The sequence below is a fragment of the Vulpes vulpes genome, chromosome 2 (assembly GCF_048418805.1).
Source record: "Vulpes vulpes isolate BD-2025 chromosome 2, VulVul3, whole genome shotgun sequence".
Classification (NCBI taxonomy): domain Eukaryota; kingdom Metazoa; phylum Chordata; class Mammalia; order Carnivora; family Canidae; genus Vulpes; species Vulpes vulpes.
The window spans coordinates 151,558,720-151,582,740 of record NC_132781.1 but is presented as its reverse complement, the minus strand read 5'-3'; the positions used below and the strand labels follow the sequence as shown (position 1 = coordinate 151,582,740).

General features: G+C 50.4%; 2 protein-coding genes and 3 non-coding genes across 7 annotated transcripts in view; 1 reads left to right on the top strand and 4 right to left on the bottom strand.

The window, feature by feature from the left end:
* Positions 1-352: 352 nt before the first annotated feature.
* Positions 353-485, bottom strand: LOC112931843 (small nucleolar RNA SNORA61). The gene has a single exon (XR_003237384.1). It is a non-coding gene; the product is annotated as a small nucleolar RNA SNORA61 (small nucleolar RNA).
* Positions 486-702: 217 nt separating this feature from the next.
* Positions 703-833, bottom strand: LOC112931842 (small nucleolar RNA SNORA44). Its single transcript, XR_003237383.1, has one exon. It is a non-coding gene; the product is annotated as a small nucleolar RNA SNORA44 (small nucleolar RNA).
* Positions 834-1,259: 426 nt separating this feature from the next.
* On the bottom strand, positions 1,260-1,394 carry LOC112931841 (small nucleolar RNA SNORA16B/SNORA16A family). The gene has a single exon (XR_003237382.1). It is a non-coding gene; the product is annotated as a small nucleolar RNA SNORA16B/SNORA16A family (small nucleolar RNA).
* Positions 1,395-8,967: 7,573 nt separating this feature from the next.
* RAB42 (RAB42, member RAS oncogene family) lies at positions 8,968-12,148 on the top strand. Its single transcript, XM_026014473.2, has 2 exons — positions 8,968-9,252; positions 10,023-12,148. Exons 1-2 carry the CDS (start codon positions 9,014-9,016, stop codon positions 10,444-10,446), a joined length of 663 nt encoding a protein of 220 aa, XP_025870258.2. The 5' UTR covers positions 8,968-9,013; the 3' UTR covers positions 10,447-12,148.
* A 6,646-nt stretch (positions 12,149-18,794) lies between these two features.
* TAF12 (TATA-box binding protein associated factor 12) overlaps positions 18,795-24,021 on the bottom strand; it is a 35,865-nt gene continuing 30,638 nt past the window's right edge. For all 3 annotated transcript variants that reach the window (XM_072750588.1, XM_026014519.2, XM_072750587.1), the window contains 2 exons: positions 20,762-20,850; positions 18,795-19,272 (listed from right to left, as the gene is read on the bottom strand). In XM_072750588.1, the coding sequence (XP_072606689.1) occupies positions 19,237-19,272; positions 20,762-20,850 (125 nt within the window). In that variant the 3' untranslated portion in view covers positions 18,795-19,236. The remainder of the gene's footprint in view (positions 19,273-20,761; positions 20,851-24,021) is intronic.

The following is a 24,021-nucleotide window of genomic DNA, read 5'->3' as shown; positions in this document are numbered from 1 at the left end:
TGGGAACAGATCTAAAAAAAAAAAAAACCACAACCGAAAAGGACACTCAATCAAGAGACAAAAAAGCCACTGATATTTATTAAACATTGAATTAAGTCAGCAATCACTACAGCTGCCTGGAGCTTCACATACATCCCCCATTTAAGCCTAAGATTATTGGGGCACCTGAGTGGCCCAGTGGTTGAGCCTCTCCCTTTGGCTCAAGTCAGGATCCCGGGGTCTTGGGATTGAGCCTGCTTCTCCCTCTGCCTAGGTCTGTCTCTGATAAGTAAATAAAATCTTTAAAAAAAAAAAAAGAGCCTAAGACAATCACATTTTAGAGAAGAGGAAACCAGTTTAAAGAGAATTCAAACCTTGTTTGAAACTAGCCCACAAGCTATATACCAGACTATAAGCACTGCAGGGCCAGATTCACTTTTCCTTTTCCTCCTTTTACGACCACCAAGACCAGCGTTCAGATCCGATGGGAAAGGGAACCGGAGGGTCAGGCTGTCTTCAACATCTAACTTACCTTGTGTCTAAAGGACAGCAACACCTTGGTATCCTTGGATTCTTCAGTAGCAGACGCTGCCAGGACACTTGGTGGCAGCCTGCAGAGAAAAGTGTGAAAGCTCTAAACAAAGTTGATCCAGTACACCCAACCACATGGACATTTAGAAACTCCTAGACTGGGGCAGAAGGCTTCTGGCCCAGGTCCTGAGAGGTTATAGGAAAGGCGAGTGGCAGCTGCAGGTATTATGCTGACCTGTGCTGTCAAAGTCTCTCCAGGTTGCTCTCGCATGCAGTTGGAGATCCCATGGCCACAACCGGCCACAGCCCTTGGAAACATGCTGAACTGACCCATCAGGTAGTTCCCAGAGACCTACCAGGTCCCGAGGTGATTGTGTTCCATCAGTCATGACCCCAGAATCCTCACCAGAAAGCTCAACTTCAAAGTCATCCTGGAATCTTCAGCCGGCACAGCTAAGATGAGAAAACAGTTGTCCTGAATGATCTTAGTGTTCCCTTCTCATGGTCTTCAGAACCCAAGGTGTGGTTTTTGAACCTGGTACTTATGCCTTATACTGTTCAGGGCAGTGACCCCAAAACACTGCTGAGATCTGTGCCACATGCCTCTAGATTTTCCCAGTACACCTGCCCAACCTGCTCCCCTGGCCTCCATACTGGCTTTTGGTCTCAGCAATTTACTTCCCAAAAGTTTTATTTTGACAGTAACTATATGCGAGGCACCTATACCTGAGAAATGGAAGGTACACAGGAACTGTCTTTTCCTGAAATGTTGCAGATCAGTTACATCAAACAGAACGGCGACCGTCAAGGAAAACTGTCACTCTGGGCTCCTTTTTGACCACAGCAGCTATGTGGAAGCAGCTGCAGCTTCGATAAGGGCCACAGGGCAATTCAGGTCCCAAGAACGCCCCAACTGCTGTCCAACAGACTCCCATAAAAGCCACGCACTACTACCCAACTGGAATTTATCTACTGAAATATACTGGAGACCAAATAAGAGAAGATACCCTTGGGGCGCCTGGGGGAGCTCAGCTCAGGTTAAGAGTCTTGATCTTCCTGTCTTCAGTTCCAGCCAGGCAAAAACAAATTATTTTTTAAATCGAGATTTAGGGATGAACTCACAACCTTGAGATAAAGAGTCTCATGCTCTGGGGCGCCTGGGTGGCTAGTGGCTGCCTTTGGCTCAGGCCATGATCCCAGAGTCCTGGGATGGAGCCTCCGGTTGGGCTCCCTGTGCCCCCTCAAAAAAATCTGGGGAAAAAAAGTCACATGCTCTACGGACTGAGCCAGCGAGGAATCCTGAGAACAGATAGTCCCAGTTACCACTTTTATTTTGCTATGTACCAGAGTTTTGTCTCATTTAATCTACACAGGACCATTTATCTTACAGATACTTTTAGACCAATTAAGTTACCTACTAATTAGGACCTCAAGGACTCTAAAACGTGACCCCTAGAAACCCTATCATTTAATCCACCTGCATGAACTCCTCAACCTGCTGTGCAGCCAGATGACAGGTGAAGCTACTTCCCCAAGGTCACCCAACCGGTAGCTGTAATCGGCAGATTCAACTTCAGATCTGAAGTCCTGGTCAACACCCCAGAGCGGCGTCTCCCTCCCATCTAAGCCACTTCAGGCCCAGGACTGCCGTTACTCACCCGTCGCCCCGCAGAGCAGGGACACGCGGGCCGGGGCGGGAGCATGTGCGGCCCCGCCGGGCTCCGGTCCTTCTCACCGCGCATGCGGCCGACCCGGCCTTCCGGGCCTTAGTCCCAGCAGGCCGGGAGGCCCGGCAGCTGCGAGCCGCTCCCAACATCCCGTGGCCTCGGCAAGAGGCTGCGGTGCGTGCGGGGCCAATGGCGGCGACGCCAAGGCGGGGTGGGAGGAGGATGGGCGTGCGTTGCGGCAGAGCAGCGGCTCGGCGCCGAGACTTGCCAGCACCACGGCGGCTGGGAAAAAGGACGGCCGCGCCACAGCTGGGGGCTTATATAGGCCTCGCCCCTGGCGGCCGCGCGACAAAAGGGGCAAAGCGCCGCGCAGACCGCTGGGAGTTGTAGTCCGCCCGCCCTCAGGCGCCGGAAGGCGGGTCCCGCTCGCAGCCTTAACCGCGTGCGGAGTCGTCCCGGCCGAGGCTGGAGCCGCGCTCCGCCTGCGCTCTGCGCTCCCTGGGCGCCCGGCTCCGGGCCCTGGGCTCACGGTGAAGCGGAGCCGCCGTGCCCGCTGCAGTTCCGTCAGGCTTCCGAAGCCGGGAGGTGACGCTGTGAACAGCGACAGGACTCCGCGCCGACCGCCGGGAGCCGCCGACGAGCCGCCGAGTGGGGAGGGGCCGCTCGGAGGGCGTCTTCGGGCGGAGGAGGCGACCGAGTGCGGAGGCTGAACGCGTTATTTGTGCAACACTTGCCTCTTCCGCAAATACATAAATACGTTTACTGAGCGCCGCGTAAATGATGCTCCGTTATCTCAGCTAGTTCTCATAATAACCCCGTGTGTCGGTATTACGGTTATGCCCACTTTACAGATAAAAAAACTGAGGGATGCATCACCCAGGTAGCTAATGACATAAGGACAGGAATCCTCGAGTCCACCGCAGAGTCACTGTGCACTGTGCCATCCATTTGTTTTGTCCACGGAATGAGTAAGCATCAGTGTTGTCAAGAAGTAAATACCTATTCTGTGCTTAAACTATTCTTTAATTTTTATCCTTAATATACACTTTAAAAAGTGGGTACTACTATCATTCCCATTTATGGAAAAAGCAACAGACTCTGAGAGGGCCAGAAGCTTTCTGGTGATTCCCAGATGTGCTTCTCCAGCCTCACCTGTCCCCTGAGCTCCACACCTTCCAACCTGCAACCTCTTGGACACCTGCACGTGGCTACTAAATAAGCTTCTCAGAACACAGCCTTCCCTCCCCCACACCTGCTCTTCCCCATCTCGGTAAATCTTTAGAGTGACCCTGGACTCCTCTTTCTCTAACGTCCCACTTCTAATCCATCAGCAAATCCTGTGTCCTCCACCTTTAAGATGGTAAGCCCGGGATCCCTGGGCGGCAGCGCGGTTTAGCGCCTGCCTGTGGCCCAGGGCACGATCCTGGCGACCTGGGATCGAATCCCACGTCAGGCTCCCGGTGCATGGAGCCTGCTTCTCCCTCTGCCTATGTCTCTGCCTCTCTCTCTCTCTCTCTCTCTGTGACTATCATAATTAAAAAAAAAAAAAAAAAAAAAAAGATGGTAAGCCCGTTCCTTACCACTCCACTGATGCTCTCATTGTGGACTCACAACTCCTAATTGACCTCCTAATTGGCCTCCCAATTAGTCTCCCTGATTCTGCCGGTCTCCCCCATAGTCTGGTCTCAACACACCAGCTACCGTGTTTAAAGACCAAAAGGTTTTAATTTTCTTATTTATTTATTTATTTATTCATTCATTCATTCATTCATTCATTCATTCATTCATGAGAAACAGAGAGAGGGAGAGAGACGCAGAGACATAGGCAGAGGGAGAAGCAGGCTCCCCGCAGGGAGCCCCATCCAGGACTCGATCCCGGATCCCAGAATCATGCCCAGAGCCAAAGGCAGATGCTCAACACTGAACCACCCAGGCGTCCCAAGTTTTTAATTTTCATGAAGTCCAGTATGTCCATTTATTTATGCTTTGTGCTTTTTGTGTTCTAATTTTTTTTCATATTTTATTTATTCATGAGATACACAGAGAGAGGCAGAGACATAGGCAGAGGGAGACACAAGCTCCATGCAGGGAGCCCGCTGTGGGACTGGATCCCTGGACTCCAGGATCACGCCCTGGGCTGAAGGCAGATGCCCAACCACTGAGCCACCCGGGCGTCCCAAGTGTCTGACTCTTGATGTGAGCTCAGGTCCTCATCTCAGGATCATGAGTTCAGCCCTGTGTTGGGCTCCACACTGGGCATGGAGGTTACTTAAAACAAATACATAAATATATAAAAATAAAAAGGGTATGAGGTGATATATGTTCATTATCTTGATGGTGGTAATGGTTTCATGGATGCACAGTTGCATCAAAACTGATTACATTGTACTCTATAATATGTACAGTTTACTGTGTGTCATTTATACCTCCATTAAGATATAAAAATAGAAAACATAACCAATAAAAAATTTACACTAAATTATTCACCTGCTCCGAAATCACCACTGACTTTGCAAGACAGTTGGAATAAAAGCTGAAGTCCCATGATGGCCTCTGAAGCCACAGATAATTTGACTCCTCCTCCTCTCTACCCTCATCACTCACCACTTGCTTCCTCATTTATTCTCTGCTCTTGCCTGGTCCCAGCTCAGGGCCTTTGCTCTTGCTGTTCTTCCTGCCTGGAACTATCCTCTGGATATCACAGACAACCACACTACTCGCTTCCTCACAGCCCCTGGTTTTCTGTTCTAGTCACCTCCTCAGAATACCCTGTTTTGAAACAGCACCCTGTCACCCTTCAAGCCATTGTCCTGCTTGCTTGTTATTTATTTTTTTAAGATTTTTAAAAAATTTTTATTTATTAATGAGAGAGAGAGGCAGAGATACAGGCAGAGGGAGAAACAGGCTGAGGGAGACACAGGCTTCATGCGGGAAGCCTGAGGCGGGACTCAATCCCGGGTCGTCAGGATCATGTCCTGGGCTGAAGGTGGCGCTAAACCGCTGAGCCACCCGGGCTGCCCTTGGTTGTTATTTATAGCACTTGTGGCTTTTTGCTATCATATTATATATGGATTTATTTTGTCTTCCCCATTACAATGTGAGCTCCCCCAAACAGGAATTGTGGGTTTTTTTTTTTAATTTTCATTGCTGTGTAAGTGCCTGGTATATAAAAGATAGTTAGCACTTCTCAAACAATTACTATGTAAATTAGTTAATTAGGGACACCTGGGTGCCTCAGTAGGTTGGGCATCTGCCTTCGGCTCAGGTCATGATCCCAGGGTCCTGGGATCAAGCCCTGCATCCATCTCTACTTGGCTGTGTACTTGGTGAAGAGCCTGCTTCTCCCTCTGCCTCTGCCCACCACTCCCCCTGCTTGTGCTCTCTCTCTCTGTTGACTAAATAAATAAAATATTTTAAAACAAAACAAATAAATGAATTAATTGCTGAATAAAATTTGGCCAAGACCACCTAGATCTCATACAAATGTGTGCAACTTGCCTGCCGTGTTGCATGTTCTCCAGAACTACTTTGTGAGGGGGGCTCTATGACTTGCTTACTTAGCAGAAGGGGAAGCAGGGTAGGGAGGAAACATCACTCGCCCCACCCCTAGTCACAAAGTGAGTCTCTGGCAAGGTCTGCTGACATCTGGATTCTGGGGCTAGATGCTGGGGGGGGGAGGGGGGGAGGAGGGGACAGGCACCTGACCCTGGCCCACAGCCGGAGTGTCTGAGAGAGGAAGTTCAAAGAGTTGAATGCTGACAGTGCACTGCCCACGTGCAGACCACAACACAAAGGCTTCTGGGAATGCTGGGTTCAAACTGCATTTCAAGCTGTTTCAGGCCCCTCTGCCTCTGCTCCAGCTGCTCCTGCCTGGAGCGCCCTTCCTCCTGGAACTCCCTAGCTCTTACTTTTCCTGGGAGACCCAGCATCCTGCAGGAGGCAATGCTGACCCTGTAGCTCCCTCAGTCCAGCCCTTTTGTGGGATTTGACTGAATTAATTAATGACTCAATAGCACTTACCCACTTTCATTCATCCTTTCAAGCATAACTATTTGCTGAGTTCCTCCTTTGTGCTACACACTGAGGATACAACCATTCATGTCTGCCCTCAAGTAACCTAGGAAGGAGACAGCTATCGCAGTGGACAGAAGAGCATGTGACCTCATTGGCCAGTGAGAGGCTTCCTGAGGGACAGGGATCTAACCTAAGGTCTGAAGTAGGAGTTAGCCCTTTGTAGAGGAGAAGAGTCCGAGCAGTGGGCTGAGAGGAGGAAAGATGTTCAGCATGGCTGGAGCTCAGAGTGCCAGTGGTGGGTAAAGAAGGGGCCAGAGGCATCCTAGGGACTTGACACAAAATATTTTTCCAGGAGCATCTGGGTGGCTCAGTGTTTGAGCATCTTGCCTTCAGCTCAGGTTGTGATCCCGGCGTCCTGAGATCCCCAGGATGGAGCCTGCTTCTCCCTCTGCCTGTGTCTCTGCTTCTCTCTGTGTGTCTCTCATGAATAAATAAATAAAATCTTAAAGAAATATATTTTTCCAGCTAAACAGAGTGAGACGGAGAAAATATCTCGATCGAGGAATCAGTGGGGCAGGCTGATTTGGGCAAAGCTGGCAGGAAGGATTCTTCCCAGAACACACTTTTCCTGAGGCTCCTCAGGGTTCCTGGATTCTCAGGCTCCTCTCTACTACTCCTAGAGGTGGGGGATGAGCAGAGATAGGGGGCGCTCTCGGCGGCTCTACCGTGCAGGTGATTACGTGGAGACCTGTCAAAATGGCTTGTTATTGATTTGTTAGGAGTTAAACAGAAGAAGGGCACCTGGCTGGCTCAGTTGGTAGAGCATGTGACTCTTGATCTAAGGGTCATGAATTCAAGCCCCACTTTGGGTGTAGACATCACTTACTTATTTACATACATACATACATTTTAAAAAATAGCTAGAAGAAAACCTGGGCCTTCCCAGATCCTCAACCTGTCCAGACAGACACAGAAATAGCAAAAAAGGCTTTGACCTTGAGAAAAGTTGGCAGCTAGTCTTCCTTAGTGACCATGGAGCCTCAGGGTCACTCTCTGAGTCTCAATTTCTTCATCTGTAAATATGACCAGAATAGCAACATCTTGCAAGGTTCTGTGAGAAGGAAACATGATGATTTGATAGTTTGCAATACTGAGGATTTTCTCTCGCCACAAATTTGCCAAAACAAGTGAAACTGGTAAAGTCCACCCACAGTGCACAGTGAGATTAAACCAACAGAGGAGGGACCCCTGGGTGGCTCAGCAGTTGAGCGTCTGCCTTCGGGTCAGGGCGCGATCCTGGAGTCCCACATCAGGCTCCCTGCATGGAGCCTGCTTCTCCCTCTGCCTGGGTCTCTCTGCCTCTCTCTCATGAATAAATAACATCTTTAAAAAAATAAAGTAAACCAACAGAGGAACTGTTTTGGGACCAGCCAGAAACCCAACCTTAGCCCTGACTGGAGAGGGTAGACTGGCTCTTGGAGATGGCTTATTCTTGCCACTAACCCAAGTGGGACCTGATCACTGTGTTCCGTCCTCTAGGTACTTGGTTTGCAGTCCCCTTTGTGGGCTCAAGGGGTAATGAAGAGTGAGACAAACTCATATGTGAGTCTCAGCTCTGCTCTGCGACCTGAGACAAGCCTCAGTCTCCTTGGCTCTAAAATGGGCACACTATGGCCCTCTCAAAGTTGTTGCCCGCTGAGCGTGAAGAACTGACCCTCTGGCTTCATAAATGTAAGTTGTCCGCCCCACAGGCCAGTTGCACTCCCTCTGGAATGGCTTTCGCCTATGTCTGCCTGCTTACCAGCCCTGTTGGCATCTCTCCCTGAGCCCTGAGGCCCAGCCCAGGCAGGTGTTGAGGACGCAGTGGGGGGGCTGTTGAACATTGAACCTGACCATTGAACGGAAAGCCCTGGGAGGCCCTGCGCCAGGGCCAGTGGGGCTCCGGGAAAGGATCACCTGGGTGGGGAAGGGGCACCTGTAAGCCACCAACTTTCTAGGCTAGTGTCTCCAGCTCCGGCCGCAGGGGCCCAACCAGGGAACTGCCTGGAGAGTGGGGCTGAGAGAAGCCGGCGACTGAAGGACTTGGACGCTCGGGGTGTTAAGCTCGGGCCAGGGCCTGTCTGGTTCTCGGGCCTCGCTCGTCCTCCTCCCCACATTGCCTTCGTTAATCTCCCATCCCGCGTAGTAGGGGTTACTAGAGGACGAAACTGGGGCCCCCAGAGAGGACAGGAACAGGCCCAGGGTCTTGCCGCCCGGGGCTGAGGGGCGGGGCAAGGAGCTGGCCTCCGACGGCGGGGCGGGGCGGCGAGGGGGCGGGGCCTGGCTGCGGGCCTCCGACAACGGGGCGGGGCTGATGGGCGGGGCAGCGAGGGGGCGGGGCTGATGGGCGGGGCAGCGAGGGGGCGGGGCCTGGCTGCCGGCCTCCGACGGCGGGGTGGGGCTGAGGAGCGGGGCAAGGAGCTGGCCTCCGACGGGAGGGCGGGGCAGGGCAGCGAGGGGGCGGGGCGGGGCAGCGAGGGAGCGGGGCCTGGCTGCCGGCCTCCGACGGCGGGGCGGGGCTGAGGGGCGGGGCAAGGAGCTGGCCTCCGACGGCGGGGCGGGGCAGCGAGGGGGCGGGGCCTGGCTGCCGGCCTCCGACGGCGGGGCGGGGCAAGGAGCTGGCCTCCGACGGCGGGGGGGGGGCTGATGGGCGGGGCAGCGAGGGGCGGGGCCTGGCTGCGGGCCTCCGACGGCGGGGCGGGGCTGATGGGCGGGGCGGGGCAGCTGGCCCCCTAAGGCTGGGCTGCTGGGCTGCTGGGCGGCGGGGCGGCGGGACCCAGGCCATGGCCGCGGGGGGCTGCCGCTACCAGTTCCGGATCGCGCTGCTGGGGGACGCGGCGGTGGGCAAGACGTCGCTGCTGCGGCGCTACGTGGCAGGCGCGCCCGGGACCCCGGAGCCCGAGCCCGAGCCCGAGCCGGCGCCCACGGTGGGCGTCGAGTTCTACAGCCGCCTGCTGCAGCTGCGGGCCGGGCCGCGCGTCAAGCTGCAGCTCTGGGACACGGCGGGCCACGAGCGCTTCAGGTGCGGGCGGGGCGGGATGAGGGACCTGGGGGGGAGGCAGTCCCCCCAGAGGGCTCGGCCTCAGTGGTCCAGGTACAGACCTGGGGGCCCCTGCCCTGGTCTCTGCCCTCCACGTGGAGTCGTTCGTCCCACAGATGCAGCCGGTGGGCCAAGCCCCTCACACAGAGGCCTGACACCCTGGCGCTGGGAGGGCGCAAGGGCCCTGCCACGGAGACCCGAGGGATGGGTGACCTGGCTGCTGAGAGAGCCCACTAGAGCAGAGCGAGAAGGATCAGAGACACGGGAAAGGAGGAGAGGGTTGGGGTAGCCTGGAAGGATGCCTTAGGAGTTGGCCAGGCAGAGAACTGGAAGCAAAAAGCTGTAAAAAGCTCCAGGAAAGGGATCCCTGGGTGGTGCAGCGGTTTGGCGCCTGCCTTTGGCCCAGGGCGCGATCCTGGAGACCCGGGATCGAATCCCACGTCGGGCTCCCGGTGCATGGAGCCTGTGTCTCTGCCTCTCTCTCTCTGTGTGACTATCAAAAAAAAAAAAAAAAAAAGCTCCAGGAAAACATCCCTTTTCCTCCAGAAATGAAGGAATGGTCCAGAGAGGATGTGACTCGAGCTTGTTCCATGGCTGAAACACAGGCACTATATTGTGAGAGACAGACACCGGAGCAGAGAAGTACCTGGCAATGTGTAGGGAACTATGAGGAGCTTGGGCGCAGGGAAAGCCCTGCCTTTTGGGGGGCCTTGAAGGTATAGACGTCTCCCAGCTCACTCCCTCTCCTTCAGGTGCATCACCAGGTCCTTCTACCGAAATGTGGTGGGTGTCCTACTGGTCTTCGATGTGACAAACAGGAAGTCTTTTGAACATATCTGCGACTGGCATCAGGAGGTCATAGCCACTCAGGGCCCCGACAAAGTGATCTTCTTACTGATTGGCCACAAGAGTGACCTGCGGAGCACCCGCTGTGTCTCCGCTCAGGAGGCAGAGGAGCTGGCTGCCTCCCTTGGCATGGCCTTCATGGAGACCTCTGCTAAAAATAACTGCAATGTGGACCTGGCCTTCAACACCATTGCTGACTCCATCCAGCAGGCCCTGGAGCAGGGGGACATCAAGATGGAGGAGGATTGGGGGGGTGTCCGGCTCATCCACAAGACCCAAGTCCCCAGGGCCCCCCCAAGACAGCAGCCCCCAGGTCCTTGCCAGTGTTGACTGTGGGAGGGAAAGGGTTGTAGCAGTGCCAACCTCAAAAGTGCTCCTGGGATGGGGAGTATCAATATCTTTCTTGAGAGCAAATGGCAGGATGTATCCAAAGGGTTAATATAAACTATCCTTGCAGTCACACCTCCTGGATTCTGGGGTTTCAGAGCTCAGCTCCTTTCTGCTAGAAAGCTCTAAGAAGCCAGGTGTGCAGCTTCATGTCCTTCAGCGTCCTTCAGCATGTTTCCTCAGTTGTCAGTGGGGCTCTTGCTACAGCGGGGGTTGGGAGGGTGTGTGAAAATAAGACAATGGATGGGGGGACATGCTCAGCCAGAGCCAGCCATACCATAAGAACTGAATGACAAGAACTGTCCTCACCACCCTTTCTCCTCTGTGACATTTCTGGCAGTGCTCCTGAGCTTGGACGCTGAGACGCACTGAGTCTGGACGCTGCCATACGGGCGAGGAATTTCAGGGCAAGCCTACCTGGGAGCCTCCTTAGGTCCTCAGACTTGGATGAGTCTTAAAGTGTGCCTTGGAACTCAGGGTTGCTGCCCAGTGCCCCGTCTCCAAGGCCGGGCGCTGGATCTGGATCTGGGAGGCAGGGATGAAGGCAAGCGAGCATCCTAGGTCAGACAATAGAGGACGCTAGGAAATAGCGGACACCCACAGCCTCCTCCTCCCACTTCCAGTACCCCCCCTCCCCCAGCTGCTGAGAGTGCTGCTCTTAACGGTGATGACAGTGATGATGCTGTGCTCACAGCACCCTCCAGGAACTGCCTACCCCTCAGGGCTGACTGCATCCAGTGTTGATCTGTTGATCTACTGAGGGGTAGAGGCCTGGCTCTCTTGCCCCAGCTCTGAAGGTCAAACCCAGCATCATCACTCTTCAGGGGGCTGATTGAGCCCATTGTTCTTAGTCACAGCTAAATTCTCCCTCTGCTCCCTCTGCTCCCACTTCCTACAGTTCCTCCCCAAAACAGGTGTTGATCTCAACAATCCTCTAATCAATGTCAGCCCACTAATCCTCATCTCAGAAATTGCCTCCAGGGGAACAGGAGCTGCTAGGCAGAGAATGTCCTAGGGCAATCAGGGAAGGCTTCCTGGAGATGGGGTTTATGTTGGTAATATGAGCAAGTGTAGAGGAGGGGCCATTGTGCCAGTGGGCACAATAAAGAGCACAAGCACACTCACTTTGTGACCTGGGGAGCTAATCGGTCCCAGATTCCTCCTCAGTATCATATGACTGATAATCCCTTCTTCAAGGGTTCTTGGGAGATTTCCAGTCAGGGTGGGTTTCTTAGCTTCCTCTCCAAGGGGCTGGGCCAGGGTGGGTCTCCCCATGCACTGCCTCCTCTTTTAAAACATCACTCATCCTTAAGATAGTCTTGCAAGGTTGGCAGTTACCCTCATTTCACAGCTTGGAGAGGGAGAGGGGTATGGCTTGTTTTTTTGTTTTGTTTTGTTTTGTTTTAATAAGCATCTACTCTTTTCTGGGCTCTGAGGATGCAGCAGCGAACATGACAGAAAAGCTCTCCTGGAGGATCCCTGGGTGGCTCAGTGGTTTGGCGCCTGCCTTCAGCCCAGGGTGTGATCCTGGAGTCCTGGCATTGAGTCCCATGTCAGGCTTCCTGCATGGAGCCTGCTTCTCCCTCTGCCTGTGTCTCTGCCTCTCTCTCTCTCTCTCTCTGAATAAATAAATAAATCTTAAAAATATATATATATATGAAAGAAAAAAGAAAAGAAAAGCTCCCCTGGGGTTGACATTCTAGTGGGAGAGAGAAAAAAAATGAGTAAATAAGTGAACTAAATTCCAGTTGTAAAAGTGCCAGAAGCCCACAGATCTGGGAGACAGGTGTGAGAGAGATGGGACAGGAGGGCCTCCCTGAGCTGAGAGCTGGGGGAGGGAAGAGAGGGGCCAAGCTAAGAGGCAGGGCTGGGCATGAGGAGCAGTGGCCAACATTGAGGACTTATGTCCATGTGAGGTAGGTACTACTATTCAATTCTACTGATGTGCAGACTAAGGCCCAGAGAGGTTAACTGAAGCCAGTAAGCAGAGGGAAAAGTCCCAAGGCAAGGCACAGGTAAAGAGCTGGGCTCTTTCTAGTAATTTACTGGAGATCTGAGCAGCTACTTTAAGTGAACAAGCAGGGAGTGACCTTCAGCTTGGTCTGTGATTTCTCATCTCCGAGCTTCCCTGACATGAGTACAGTGTAAACCAGAGCTTGTTTGGGAGATGAGCAGCTGGTCCTGAGGATGGAGGTCAGGAGTTTGCTGTCGGATGTTCAGAACCGACCCAAATCCCTAAAGAGAGGAAGAAAAAACTGACTTTTCCCCTGTCCAAATCCCATCTGGCCACGGGAGGGCAAGCCTGAAGCCCAGGCCCACCCAAGGCTGGGTCCCTCTCCAAGAAGATGTTGCCCACTGTCCCCAGCTGCCTCCCCTGGAAGACTGTTCAGCAGGCTGCAGTCACATCTCTAAGGCTCCTCAGCCTCAGTTTCCCATCTGTTAAATGGGGAGAACAGTAGTTTCGATCACACAGGGGTGTTGTGAAGATTAAATGAGGCATTATGTGAATTCCTACTACACACATGAGCTCATGCATTGTGGGCTCTTTCTATGGCTTATTAACCCCTGTGAGGTGGGGCTGAGCTGTCCATTTCATAGACAGGGACCTTAAAGTCCATGATGGCAAACTGATGTGGCTCAGCTGCTAAAACCAGGCCAACTGAGTGTTCCAACAGCCTTGTCCACTGCCTCAGGCCAGGCCCAGAAGGTCCTACCTTGTGTCTCAGGGCCCTGGTCCCAACCTTACAAACCCCTCTCAGTGTTGCAAAACCTCTGGAGACTGCAAGTGGCTTCGATGGGTAGAATTCTGGCAGCAGAAGGAAGCAGCCCTGCCCAGCCCAGTGGCTAGAGGAAGAGCAGAGAAGAGCAGTGGCGGGGCAGACCCACCTGGTAGCCCTGCCTCTCCTCCCAGTGCAGCTCAGAAGCAGCCTCCACACTGGGTGCTACTGCTGTCACAGGTCAGGCCCTGCAGTCTCTGGTGTAGGCTGGGCCACCTTCCTCTCGGCCTGTAGGGTAGTCCCTGTTGATTCAGCACCCACAGTGCCCCAGAGGGAAGTTTTTAAAGTATATTTGACATGGGTGCTCCCCTTCCCAGTTTCCTTCCCTGGCTCCGTATCACCGCAGAGTATACTCAAATCCTCTCCCCATAGTCCTGGCCCTCCCAGACCTGGTGGGTGCTGCCTCCCCATACCACCTCAACCCTCCACTTTGCCCTGACAAATTCCCAACCACCTGCAGCCCTGGGCTTTGCGCGGTTCCCTTCCACTGGATGGCCCCCCAGCCCTCTCCCCTCTACCTGGGTGATGGGATTAGCCTCAGATAAGTATCACTTCTTAACCACAGCATCCCAGCTGCCTGAACTAGGGTGGGCTTTGCAGTCAAGCCTGGTCTAACTCCCAGCTCCACTATGTGTAACTGTGGGACCCTGGGGAACTCACTTCATCTCTGCAAGCCTCAGTGGACTTCTCTGGAAAATGAGTCTGGCAATACCTAACTAACAGGGTTTTAGAAAGGTTTAGGTGAGAAATGAAAGGTAGTGCTGGTCACACAGTAGGAATCCACAAAATGGAAGTCCTCTTCTTCCCCTCAGGGTTTTATTGATCACTGTAACGGAACAGAGTAAAAACACTGTGGGGAAATAACAAGGGCTCCATGCTCTAACAAAGTTCTTAAAGATTGTGACCCCCCTCTGGAGATGTGAACTGGGCTCTGCTTCCATACTAAGGATGAAGTTCCAGAATCATTCCCTGTGGGTCTATCCCTAGTAGTCTGAGCAAGCAAAACTCAGTCTCCAAAGCTGCACCCTGACTAAACCCTCCAGCCACAGCGACTTGGACAAGGTCAGGCTCTCAGGCCTGGGTCCATGCCTTCTGCCCTTTTGAAGAGACAGTCGGCCACCCATGGGACCCTTTCCAAAGACCCTACCCATACTGGGAGCCACTGAAACCTAGCGGGTGGAGAGTGAAGACACATTCTGCCCTCCACACATAGGCTGGAACTGAAGATGTCTGGGTGGGAACCCAGCCTCTGTCCTCTACCTCTGAGCCTTGGTCTTCATGGTAAAACAAGAACAATTCCAACCTCGAAGCTTTATTGGAGGACTAAATAGGACAACGTACGTGAGGTGCCCAATAATGTTAAGTTCCTTCTGCTAATAAACTCCCTTTGGGTCTTTCTCGTGTCAGTCCCTGCACTGGAATGTCCTTCTTCCATCTCTGTCAAAACTCTGGTTCATCCTTCAAGGCTTGGCCTAATGTATCAATACCTTCTCTGAGTCTTCAGGACAACTGGAGATTTCAGGCTCTGTTATCTCTTATTTTGCTCCACTAGACAGTAGTGTTTCAAGGCCAGGGCTCCCATGAGAAGGATGGACAACGGACCAAGAGCATAGGTCTGGGTTGGAGCCTGCTCAGGGACCTCAGACAGGTCATAATGACCTCTCCAGACCTTCATGTTTTTACCTGTAAAATGCGGGGCTGCAGTGGGTGACACCAGGGCCTAATTTCTTTCCTAACTACAGGCAATTGTAAGGCTTCAGTCCAGTTCAGCTGCCTCCTCCCCGCTTCACCTCATGCAGGCACAGGGGACTTTCCAGGATAGCTTTCTGGTCCCAATGGCAACTTCTGTATCCTCAAAACTCACCTGTGTTGTTGCAACCAGCCTCTACCTCTATCTTTTGGTTAATACTTTCTCAGGAAAACCTCGCACGCCATATTCTTTTACTCTTAGCCCCAAATAACTCCAGCAACTTCCTGGCTGGTCCCTCTCCCACCTGCTTCCTACTCCATTCTCTACACTGGCAGCCAGAGCAAGGCTTTTAACATGTCAACACAATGACATTAGTCCTCCACCAAAAACCCCACCGGCCCCTAGCACCTGCATGGTTTTCAACCTGTTTATATGCCTGTTTTTAGCATCAGAATCCTCTTATCAGATGGGAGTCTTTCTATTCGGCCTAAAATGTCCCAACAATTATGAAAGGTATTGCTCAGGGTCACCTGGGTGGGTCAGTCAGTTGAGTGTCTGACTCTTGATTTCGGCTCAGGTCATGATTTCAGAGATCAAATCCCGCATTGGGCTCTGTACTGAGTTTCCTCTCTCTCCTTCTGCTCCCTGCCCTCACTCTCTCCTCTCTCTCAAATAAAGAAATAAATAAATCTTTAAAAAAAAGAAAAAAAGAAAAAAAAAAAGGGACGCCTGGGTGGCTCACTGGTTGAGTCTTTGGCTCAGGTTGTGACCTGGGTGGCTCACTGACCTGACCTTTGGCTCAGGTCGTGACCTCAGAGTCCTGGGATCGAGTCCCGCATCAGACTCTCCACAGGGAGCCTGCTTCTCCCTCTGCCTATGTCTGTGTCTCTCATGAATAAATAAATAAAATCTTAAAAAAAAAAATAAAAGGTATTACTCAGGCAGAAGAGGGATGGGAAGCCCAAAGCCAGTCAGCTGGGCTGCCTACACTACACCCACCCCTGCAAGACAGACAGACACACTGTACACACACCACACACACACACATGCACATGCACACGCAAGCCTCTGAAGCCCGGGTGCTGGACCTTGCCACTATACCTGCAAGCTGCTCACCTCTTGAGCTTACTTCCTGTTCATCTCTGGCCGTCCTCTCCCAGTGTTAGACCTTGTACTTGAGCCATCTTGATGCACTGACCTTTACGCCTCTGGTTCTTTGCATATGCTGTTCTTGGTCAGCCCCATTTTGTCTCCATAGGACTAAGGGGGAGTTAAGGTAGAGTTAAGAGTGCAGGCTCCGGAGTCAGATGGACTTGGCTAAAGCCTTGGCACCAAAGCAAGCTGTGTGACCTGAGTAAGTTCCTTAAACTCCTTAAATCTTGCCCCCACCCTCCACCCAGAAACCTGGGATTACATGATACTACAATTAAAGTGAGTGACATATACCAAGCACATTCTTATTTCAGACTTGTGGGAAAAACACAATGTGCTTATCCATGGAAGGTGTTTAGCAGAGCACATGGCACCTGGAGGCATTCTACAAGGATCCTCTGCAAGGACACTGGAGCACAGGAGTCCACTGGCCCTAATGCCCTATCTTCCACATCATGCTGGGCTCTGGGACTCAGTCAAGTGAGTGTGGTTACTTAGCCTCGTGCCCAGGGTGGGGCTGAGCTGCAGCAGGGATGGGCAAACCAAGTCAGAGGAGGCCTTATAGATCACATGGTGATGCCCTATCCTGTATCCCTACACACAGCCACCAAAGATCATGAACCACACAACCATCTTTCAGATTTCCCCTGCCCTCCACTTCACTACCACCACCTCTATCAGGCAGCAGGCTTCTCAAGGATCTGTCGCTTCCACACTTGTCTTCTTCCCCTCCCAGCTATTTGTTCTCCACTGGCTGGCCAGAGTGACCTTTTCTCCACACACAAATCTGATTAAGAGCCTACAGTTGCTCCCGCTACCTTCTGGGTAAAGCCCACTCTTGCTGGGGCCTGCAAGGCCCTGCACGACCTGATCCACCTCACAGCACTGCTTGAGATGGCTTCCAGGCAGGTCTCTCTCCCTCAGAGATCTCCAAGCCTTCACCTGAGTCACTCAACTCAGCTGGTCAGACTCCCTCTCTCACCCTGTCGACCTCTCCTTTGTAGCCCTAGGCACAGAGGTAGGTTCTTTTGTTTTTGCTTTTAAAGATTTTATTTATTTGAGAGCGAGTGAGCAAGAGAGACAGAGAGAGTGCAGGAACGGAGGAAGGCACAGAGGGAGAAGCTGACTCCCCGCTGAGCAGGGAGCCTGATTCAGAGGTTGATCCTGGAACTTCGAGATCATGACCTGAGATGCAGGCAGACACCTAACTGACGAGCCACCCTGGCACACAGAGGCAGGTTTTTTGCTTTGTTTTTGTTTTTAAGATGTATCCATTTATTCCAGAGAGAGAAAGAGAGAGCACACAGGGACAGAGGAAAAGAGAAATCTCAAGCGGACTTCATGCTGAGCCCAAGCCCCATGCAGGGTCGACCTCAGGAGCCTGAGATCACAAGCTGAGCCAAAAATCAAATCAGATACTTAACTGACTGAGCTCCCCAAGCGCCCCAGGCAAGTCCAGTTTTACACTCACCCTATCGCAGGACTGCTCCCTGTGCTTTTATTCATCAGTGTAGCCCATTGCCCAGCACAGGCCTAAGCCCAGGCCCAGCTTATAAATATTTGCTGAATGCATAAACCCCTCTACATACAAGTAAGACAACTCATGATAGATGAAGGCACTACCTGTCACACAGCTGATCAAGAATTGAGAACTTTGGACTCTACCTCAGCTCTCTTCATTAAACTGCCCCAATTCCTTTGTCCCTTTCTGTCCTCAATGGAGGATTCAAAACTAACTCTTGATTCCTTCTTGGCTGTCAAGATCAGTGACTTGCTCCTGATCTGGGAACTCAGCAGGAGGCCTTTTGCTGTTTGAGATCACCAACAGAACATCCTTTGAGAGTGTCGCTCAGTGGCACTGGGAGGTTCAGGAAAAAGTGAAACCCTTCAACATCCACTTCCCGGTTGGAGGCCACAAAAGAGACCTGGTGCCTGGGCAACAGGTGATGCTGGAGGAAGGGGAGAAGCTGGCTGCCTCTCTGCATGCTATGTTGAGACCGTGACCAAGAGCAACAGGACCATCAGCACAGCCTCAAGAGATCTACTGGGCTTGAAGAGAGGGGTTCTGGGGTCAAATTCTGAGTGGGAGGGAGTGAAAAGCAGGGCAAGGAGGATGTGCCCGTGCTGGTAACCCCTGGATAAAACAGCCATGCCCTCTGAAGCCCAAGGAGCCCTGACAATTCACAAGGGCTATGCTGGGCTCAGGACAGGATGATGCCGGGTGTTGCAGAAGGTCAGGAGGCCTTAGGGGCCTGGCTTCCTCTGCAGGATGGTGAAAATACCGAGATCAGGGGTATCAACAACTAGAACAGACAATGCACCTGCGCAGACTGGCTCTTCCCCAGGTCACTGCCGTCCTTTCTTAGGGCCAACGATGAATGCCAGGAGATCCAGAAGAGAGGGTCAGAAAAGGCTTTGCCAAAACCAGGATGCCTCTTCAGCTTGGCGTTCACGAGGACAGGTCACTCTGCCCCATTCTTATGGCAGAGAGACCGGACTCAAACTCCTACTGATGGTGTGGCCTTCTTTGGAGTAAAATAACAGAAAAATTCCTGGGTTTTCAGCCTCACAGAAATGAGTAATGGTGCTGCCACCTGCTGACAGAGCTACATCCAGCCTTGCTTGTCCTCAACTCCCTCTGGCCTTTCAAAGGCTGGACCATGTACCCTGTCTTTCGATTAATAACTTCTTTATTCTGGAAAAGCAAATGAAAGTCATATTCATATAAACACTGACATTACAAAGTACAGGGAAAAGAGGAAGGGAGAAGGAAACACAAACCTCTACAAATCCTGCTAATACTGTCTCACCAAACAAGACCATAATGCTTCGTCCAGTATTCAATCACTTATATAATAAACCACAAATAAAATCTTCTCTGGAAGATACATTGCTCTTCTTTGAGACGTCAGGGAAAAGGGACTGGAAGTTGGGGTAGGAGGCTTTATTCTTTTGGCAGATCCTCTCAGTCATTATAGATATTGCTGCACTGTTAATAAAAAATATATGCTTCTCTGTAAAGCATTAAAAAAAAAATCCAAGGATGAGATGGCTGAGGTCTCAGCTCAAGTATCTCCAAATACACTGTTGTCCATCCCCTGACCTTTCCGTGTGTTATTTCTTGGTTGTTTTCCGGATCAATGCCATTCTCTGAAAGGAGAGCAAAATAACCAATTACATAGCTTAGAATCAGGAACTTGCACCTAGTCACCCATGTAGGGTGCGGTCTATACCACAGACTGGAGCTCTCAGGAACCTACATGCACAGAGAAGCCCAGCAGGCTCCTCTGAACCTGAGAACAGTCTTCAGGGCCCCAAGGGATATTTAGACAGGCCAGGAGATCCATTTTGTTGACCAAAAGACCCAAATTGCCATAGGTTAGCAGGATAGCAAAAAAGTTAAAAACAGAAGATGACAGTTCTTGCCTTTTGGGGACTTAGGGACAGGCCATCAAAACATGTTTTCTAGGCTCCCCCACCCTAATCTCTCTGAGGATGAAGAAAACAGGGAAGGGGTCTGTTTCAAACCTGCTGCCACACATAAAGAGAGCTGATATTTCACACTTGGTGACCTACAATGAAGGAAATGTACATTGACAATTTCCACCACGACCCATCAGGGAAATATTCAGGTCATGGGTTTCAAATTTTACTAATACCAGCTACTGGCCAAATTACTAATTTGCTCTGCTATACTCTTTTGACTGCTCTGCTTATACTCTTTTGACCAAGAGCTTGTCCTAATATTATGATACTTGCTGAGACAGAGATAGAGAGATAGACAAATAGATATATAGATAGAGCTGCAAAGTGGGTAATTGGAAAACAGAGCCATCCGTTGTCTGGAGGTACTCCCTTCTGAAGAATACTGTGGTCCCCTTTGATTCAGGCTATTGGTGGCTTTCCTGTAGGGCTTCCTCTGTGAGGTTTGTAAACATACACACCCCAGAGATCCCAGGCTATGGACAAGCAAGAGACACTCAGCCAGAACCACCCAAATGTGCCCATCACACTTGGAAAAATAGCTCATTTTTCAAATCAGAGCAGCCAGTTAAAATAAGACTTTATCAAAAGGAAGTCATCATTGCCATCAGACTGACCAATGGCAGGGGCAACCTGTTCCACAGCAGAAGTGGAGTTAGGTTCTCTTACTGACCCGTTGGGTCTGTAGTCAGAGGGACAGAGGCTAAAACGCCTGGCACAGCAGTTTAGCTGCTACCCTCCAGCACAAGGACGGCATAGCTCTCCTTCCTTTAAACTGCCCTATTGTCAGAGGGCCACTTACAACATTCAAATCAGCCATAATGCAGGAAGATTTCATTAGGGACAAGATGTAGAAGGGGCAAGTTCTGGCCATATTAGAAGAACCTACAATCAGTAGCTTTAAGTGACATCCATCAGGGTTGAAAAAAAAACCTGAGTGAGACCTCATGTAGGAACAGCAGAGTACCAGAGAAATAACTGACTACTCTTCCCATGAGTCCTACTGCCTCTTGCCCTCTCTGATCTTTGGTCCAGGGAGCGGAGCTTACTGTGTGGAGGATATGACAACTGCAGGGACAGGAGCTATGTGCACTCTCTCAGAGACACAGCTCAAGGGATCAGCTGGGGCTGACCTGCAGTTCTGACAACTCCTCACCTGTTTGTGGGCCTCTGTGGTGCAAGCCTTTTTGTAGGGTCGGATTTCTTCAGAGCCAAATCCCGGGATCCACATGTTCCACTGGCGTTCTGCAAGGAAGAGGCCAGCACAGAGATGAGAGACCAGGGAAGACAGTATCCAGGTGCAGTGTGACCCTCAGACAACGGTCAGGGAGGACTAATATGAGTGACCAACTACAGTAATTAACAGTAGCCCTGCAGACGGGTTCTGTGGAATACAAATGGGTGAATCACATGTGGTGCCTCCAAGGTTTTAAATGACATCATTCGACCTTCTTGCAAAGACAAAGGAATAGTCCAGGCTGTAAGCGCTGGGCCCTACAGTTTCCATGCAGCTCCATAAAAGAGGAAAGTCCTTTGTTCCTTCTTTTTTTTTTTTTTTTAAAGTAGGCTCCACGCCCAACGTGGGGCTTGAACTCAGGACACCAAGATCAAGAGTCGCATACTCTACCTATATCAGCCAGACGCCCCTTCAGTTGCCTTACTCCTATGTTCAAAGTCAATTCTCTCAAACCCAAAGGAAGATGAGGAGCAGAAAGGCATTCCTAGCATGAGGGAGTTAAGAGCTGAGTCCCAACTTTGCTGTTTCACTGTGGAGCTGGATGCGCCGGGTCTCAATTTCTCAGTTTCTTCATCTTTTACATGGTAGTAACAACTGTAATAACAGCCTCACAGGAGGGTTGAGGGCATTCAAGGGCATAAGGCAATCTCAGAGCCTGGGATATATTCACGGAGATATGGATATAGACATAGGTATGTCCATGCCACAGCCCTGTGTCCTGGTGCCACTGGATATGATCATCCTTGTCAGAGTGTCACCAGAAGTCCCAAGAGGGCAGAGATTTTTATTTACTTGACTATGTCAGTAATTGGCATAGCTACTAAGTGTGCTGCACTTTAAGTATACCCAATATAAAAAATTAGACTTACACAAGATTATTTAGGGATTAAGTCTACTTTATCATACTCCCCAAAAGCACTGAAAACATTTGCTTTGCAAATCTGTTTTGCCCCAGGCACAGCACTTACTTAAATCGAATTGAATATTAGTGGTTTTATGGTAATACTTTGTGTCTAATGTACAGTAACTATTGGGTGAATGAGTGATTCATGTTTGGTTCTAGAATAATTTTACATACAGCTCTCCTCAAATATTTCTTGAAAATAAAAATGTCTGAAGCTTTCTGCTAATATCATCTGTTGTCAGTACTTGAAAGTGACACTGAAAGGGGTGCCGGGGTGGTTCAGTCAGTTAATCGTCTGCCTTCAACTCAGGTCATGATCACAGGGTTGACCTCCCAATTGGGTTCCCTGCTAGGCAAGGAGCACGCTTCTCCCTTTCCCTCTGCCACTTCCCCTGCTTGTGTGTGCGCTCTCTCTCTAATAAAGAAAAAAAAAAAGACAGTGACACTGAGATATTCTTTGGGAATTAAACTACAATCAACACTCAGTGGATCAGGATATGGATCTGCAAAGTCTCTTTAAAGGAAGAGAGTAGAAGGGTGCCTGGCTGGCTAAGTTGGTGGAGCATGTGACTCGATCTCAGGGTTGTGAGTCTGAGCTCCACATTGGGTATAGAGATTCCATAAAAAATATAAAATCTTAGGGGAACCTGAATGTCACAGTCGGTTGAGTGACTGACTCTTGGTTTTAGCTCAGGTCATGATCTTGAGGTCGTGGGACTGAGCCCCACTTTGGATTCTACACTCAGTGAGGAGTATGCTTAAGACTTTCTCTCCCATAAATAAATCCAGGTGCCTGGGTGGCTCAGGTGGTTAGGCATCCAATTCCTGGTTTCAGCTCAGGTCATGATCTCAGGGTTGTGGAATCAAGTCTGCATCCAGCTCCTCACTCAGTGCAAGTCTGCTTGAGATTCTCTTTCCCTCTTCCTCTTCCCATTCATTCTCTCTCCAAAATAAATAAAATATTTTTAAAAAAATTAAAATAAGGGGATCCCTGGGTGGCTCAGCGGTTTAGTGCCTGCCTTTGGCCCAGCGTGTGATCCTGGAGTCCTGGGATTGAGTCCCACATTGGGTTTCCTGCATGGACCCTGCTCCTCCCTCTGCCTGTGTCTCTGCCTCTCTTTCTCTCTGTGTCTCTCATGAATAAATAAAATCTTTAAAAAAATTTAAATATATATATATATAAATCTTTAAAAAAATAGAGATAAATCAAAAACATTTAAATCTTAAAAAAATAAAAAAGTAGCTACCAGGCAAGAATGTACACACATTATGTGTGTGTGGCAAAATATTTAAATATGTATGTATTTATATTTTATGTAATATTAATGTAATAGCAATAACAATCATTTAGTGATTAAAAGGTATAGTAAAATGTGTGGCATATAGCAGCATTATACAAAGCATTCTATGTACATTATGTCATTGAACTTCTAAACTTCTTAAGACTGTACATCAGAAGGGAATATTAGTTACACAAGCATAGGAAATCAGGTTAGAAGCAAACCCGGTTATACCCATCCCAGTCTGTTACGAGAGAGGTGGTGTCCAGAATTTACAGCCCCACTGGCAAGCCTATCTTTGTTGGGGGGGGGGGGGTGTTCAGCAGATCTAGGTGGTTCGCTAATTCCCCACACTACAATCCCATGCCCCACTAAGCAATCTTCTGATTATGATTCAGTCTCTATTAGGCCTGCTACAGAAGCTCCTCTGGCCATGCAGATTTGTTAGTATTCTTGTCACTGTGGTAAGTACTTCTCATCCTTAAAGAACAAACAACATTCCAATTTTATTTTCAATAATTAAAATACAAGAAATTTTAAAAATAGGAATGCTAAACTCTCAAAGTAATATAATCTGTTGTATGTGGGATTTTGTGGCAAAATATACATAAAATTTACCATTTTAACCATTTTCAAGTATACAGTTTAGTGGCATTCTGCATATTCGCACTGTTGTGCAACCATTACCACTATCCACCTCCAAAGTGCTTTCATCATCTTAAACTGAAACTCTGTACGCATTAAATAAGCCCCCATTTCCCCTCCTGCAACCCCTTGTTGCCACCATTCTACTTTCTGTCTCTGTCAATTTGCATTGTGATGGTTTTAAAACATGTCTGCAAATTCCTTTACGTGCCTCCCATCATGAAGTGGAGCTTATGTTCCCTCCCCTTGAGCCTGGACAAATCTTTTTGATAGCCTCAAAGAACAGAATTCAGGGGTCACCTGATCTCAGGGTTGTGAGATCGAGCCCTGAATCATTGGAGAGTCTGCTT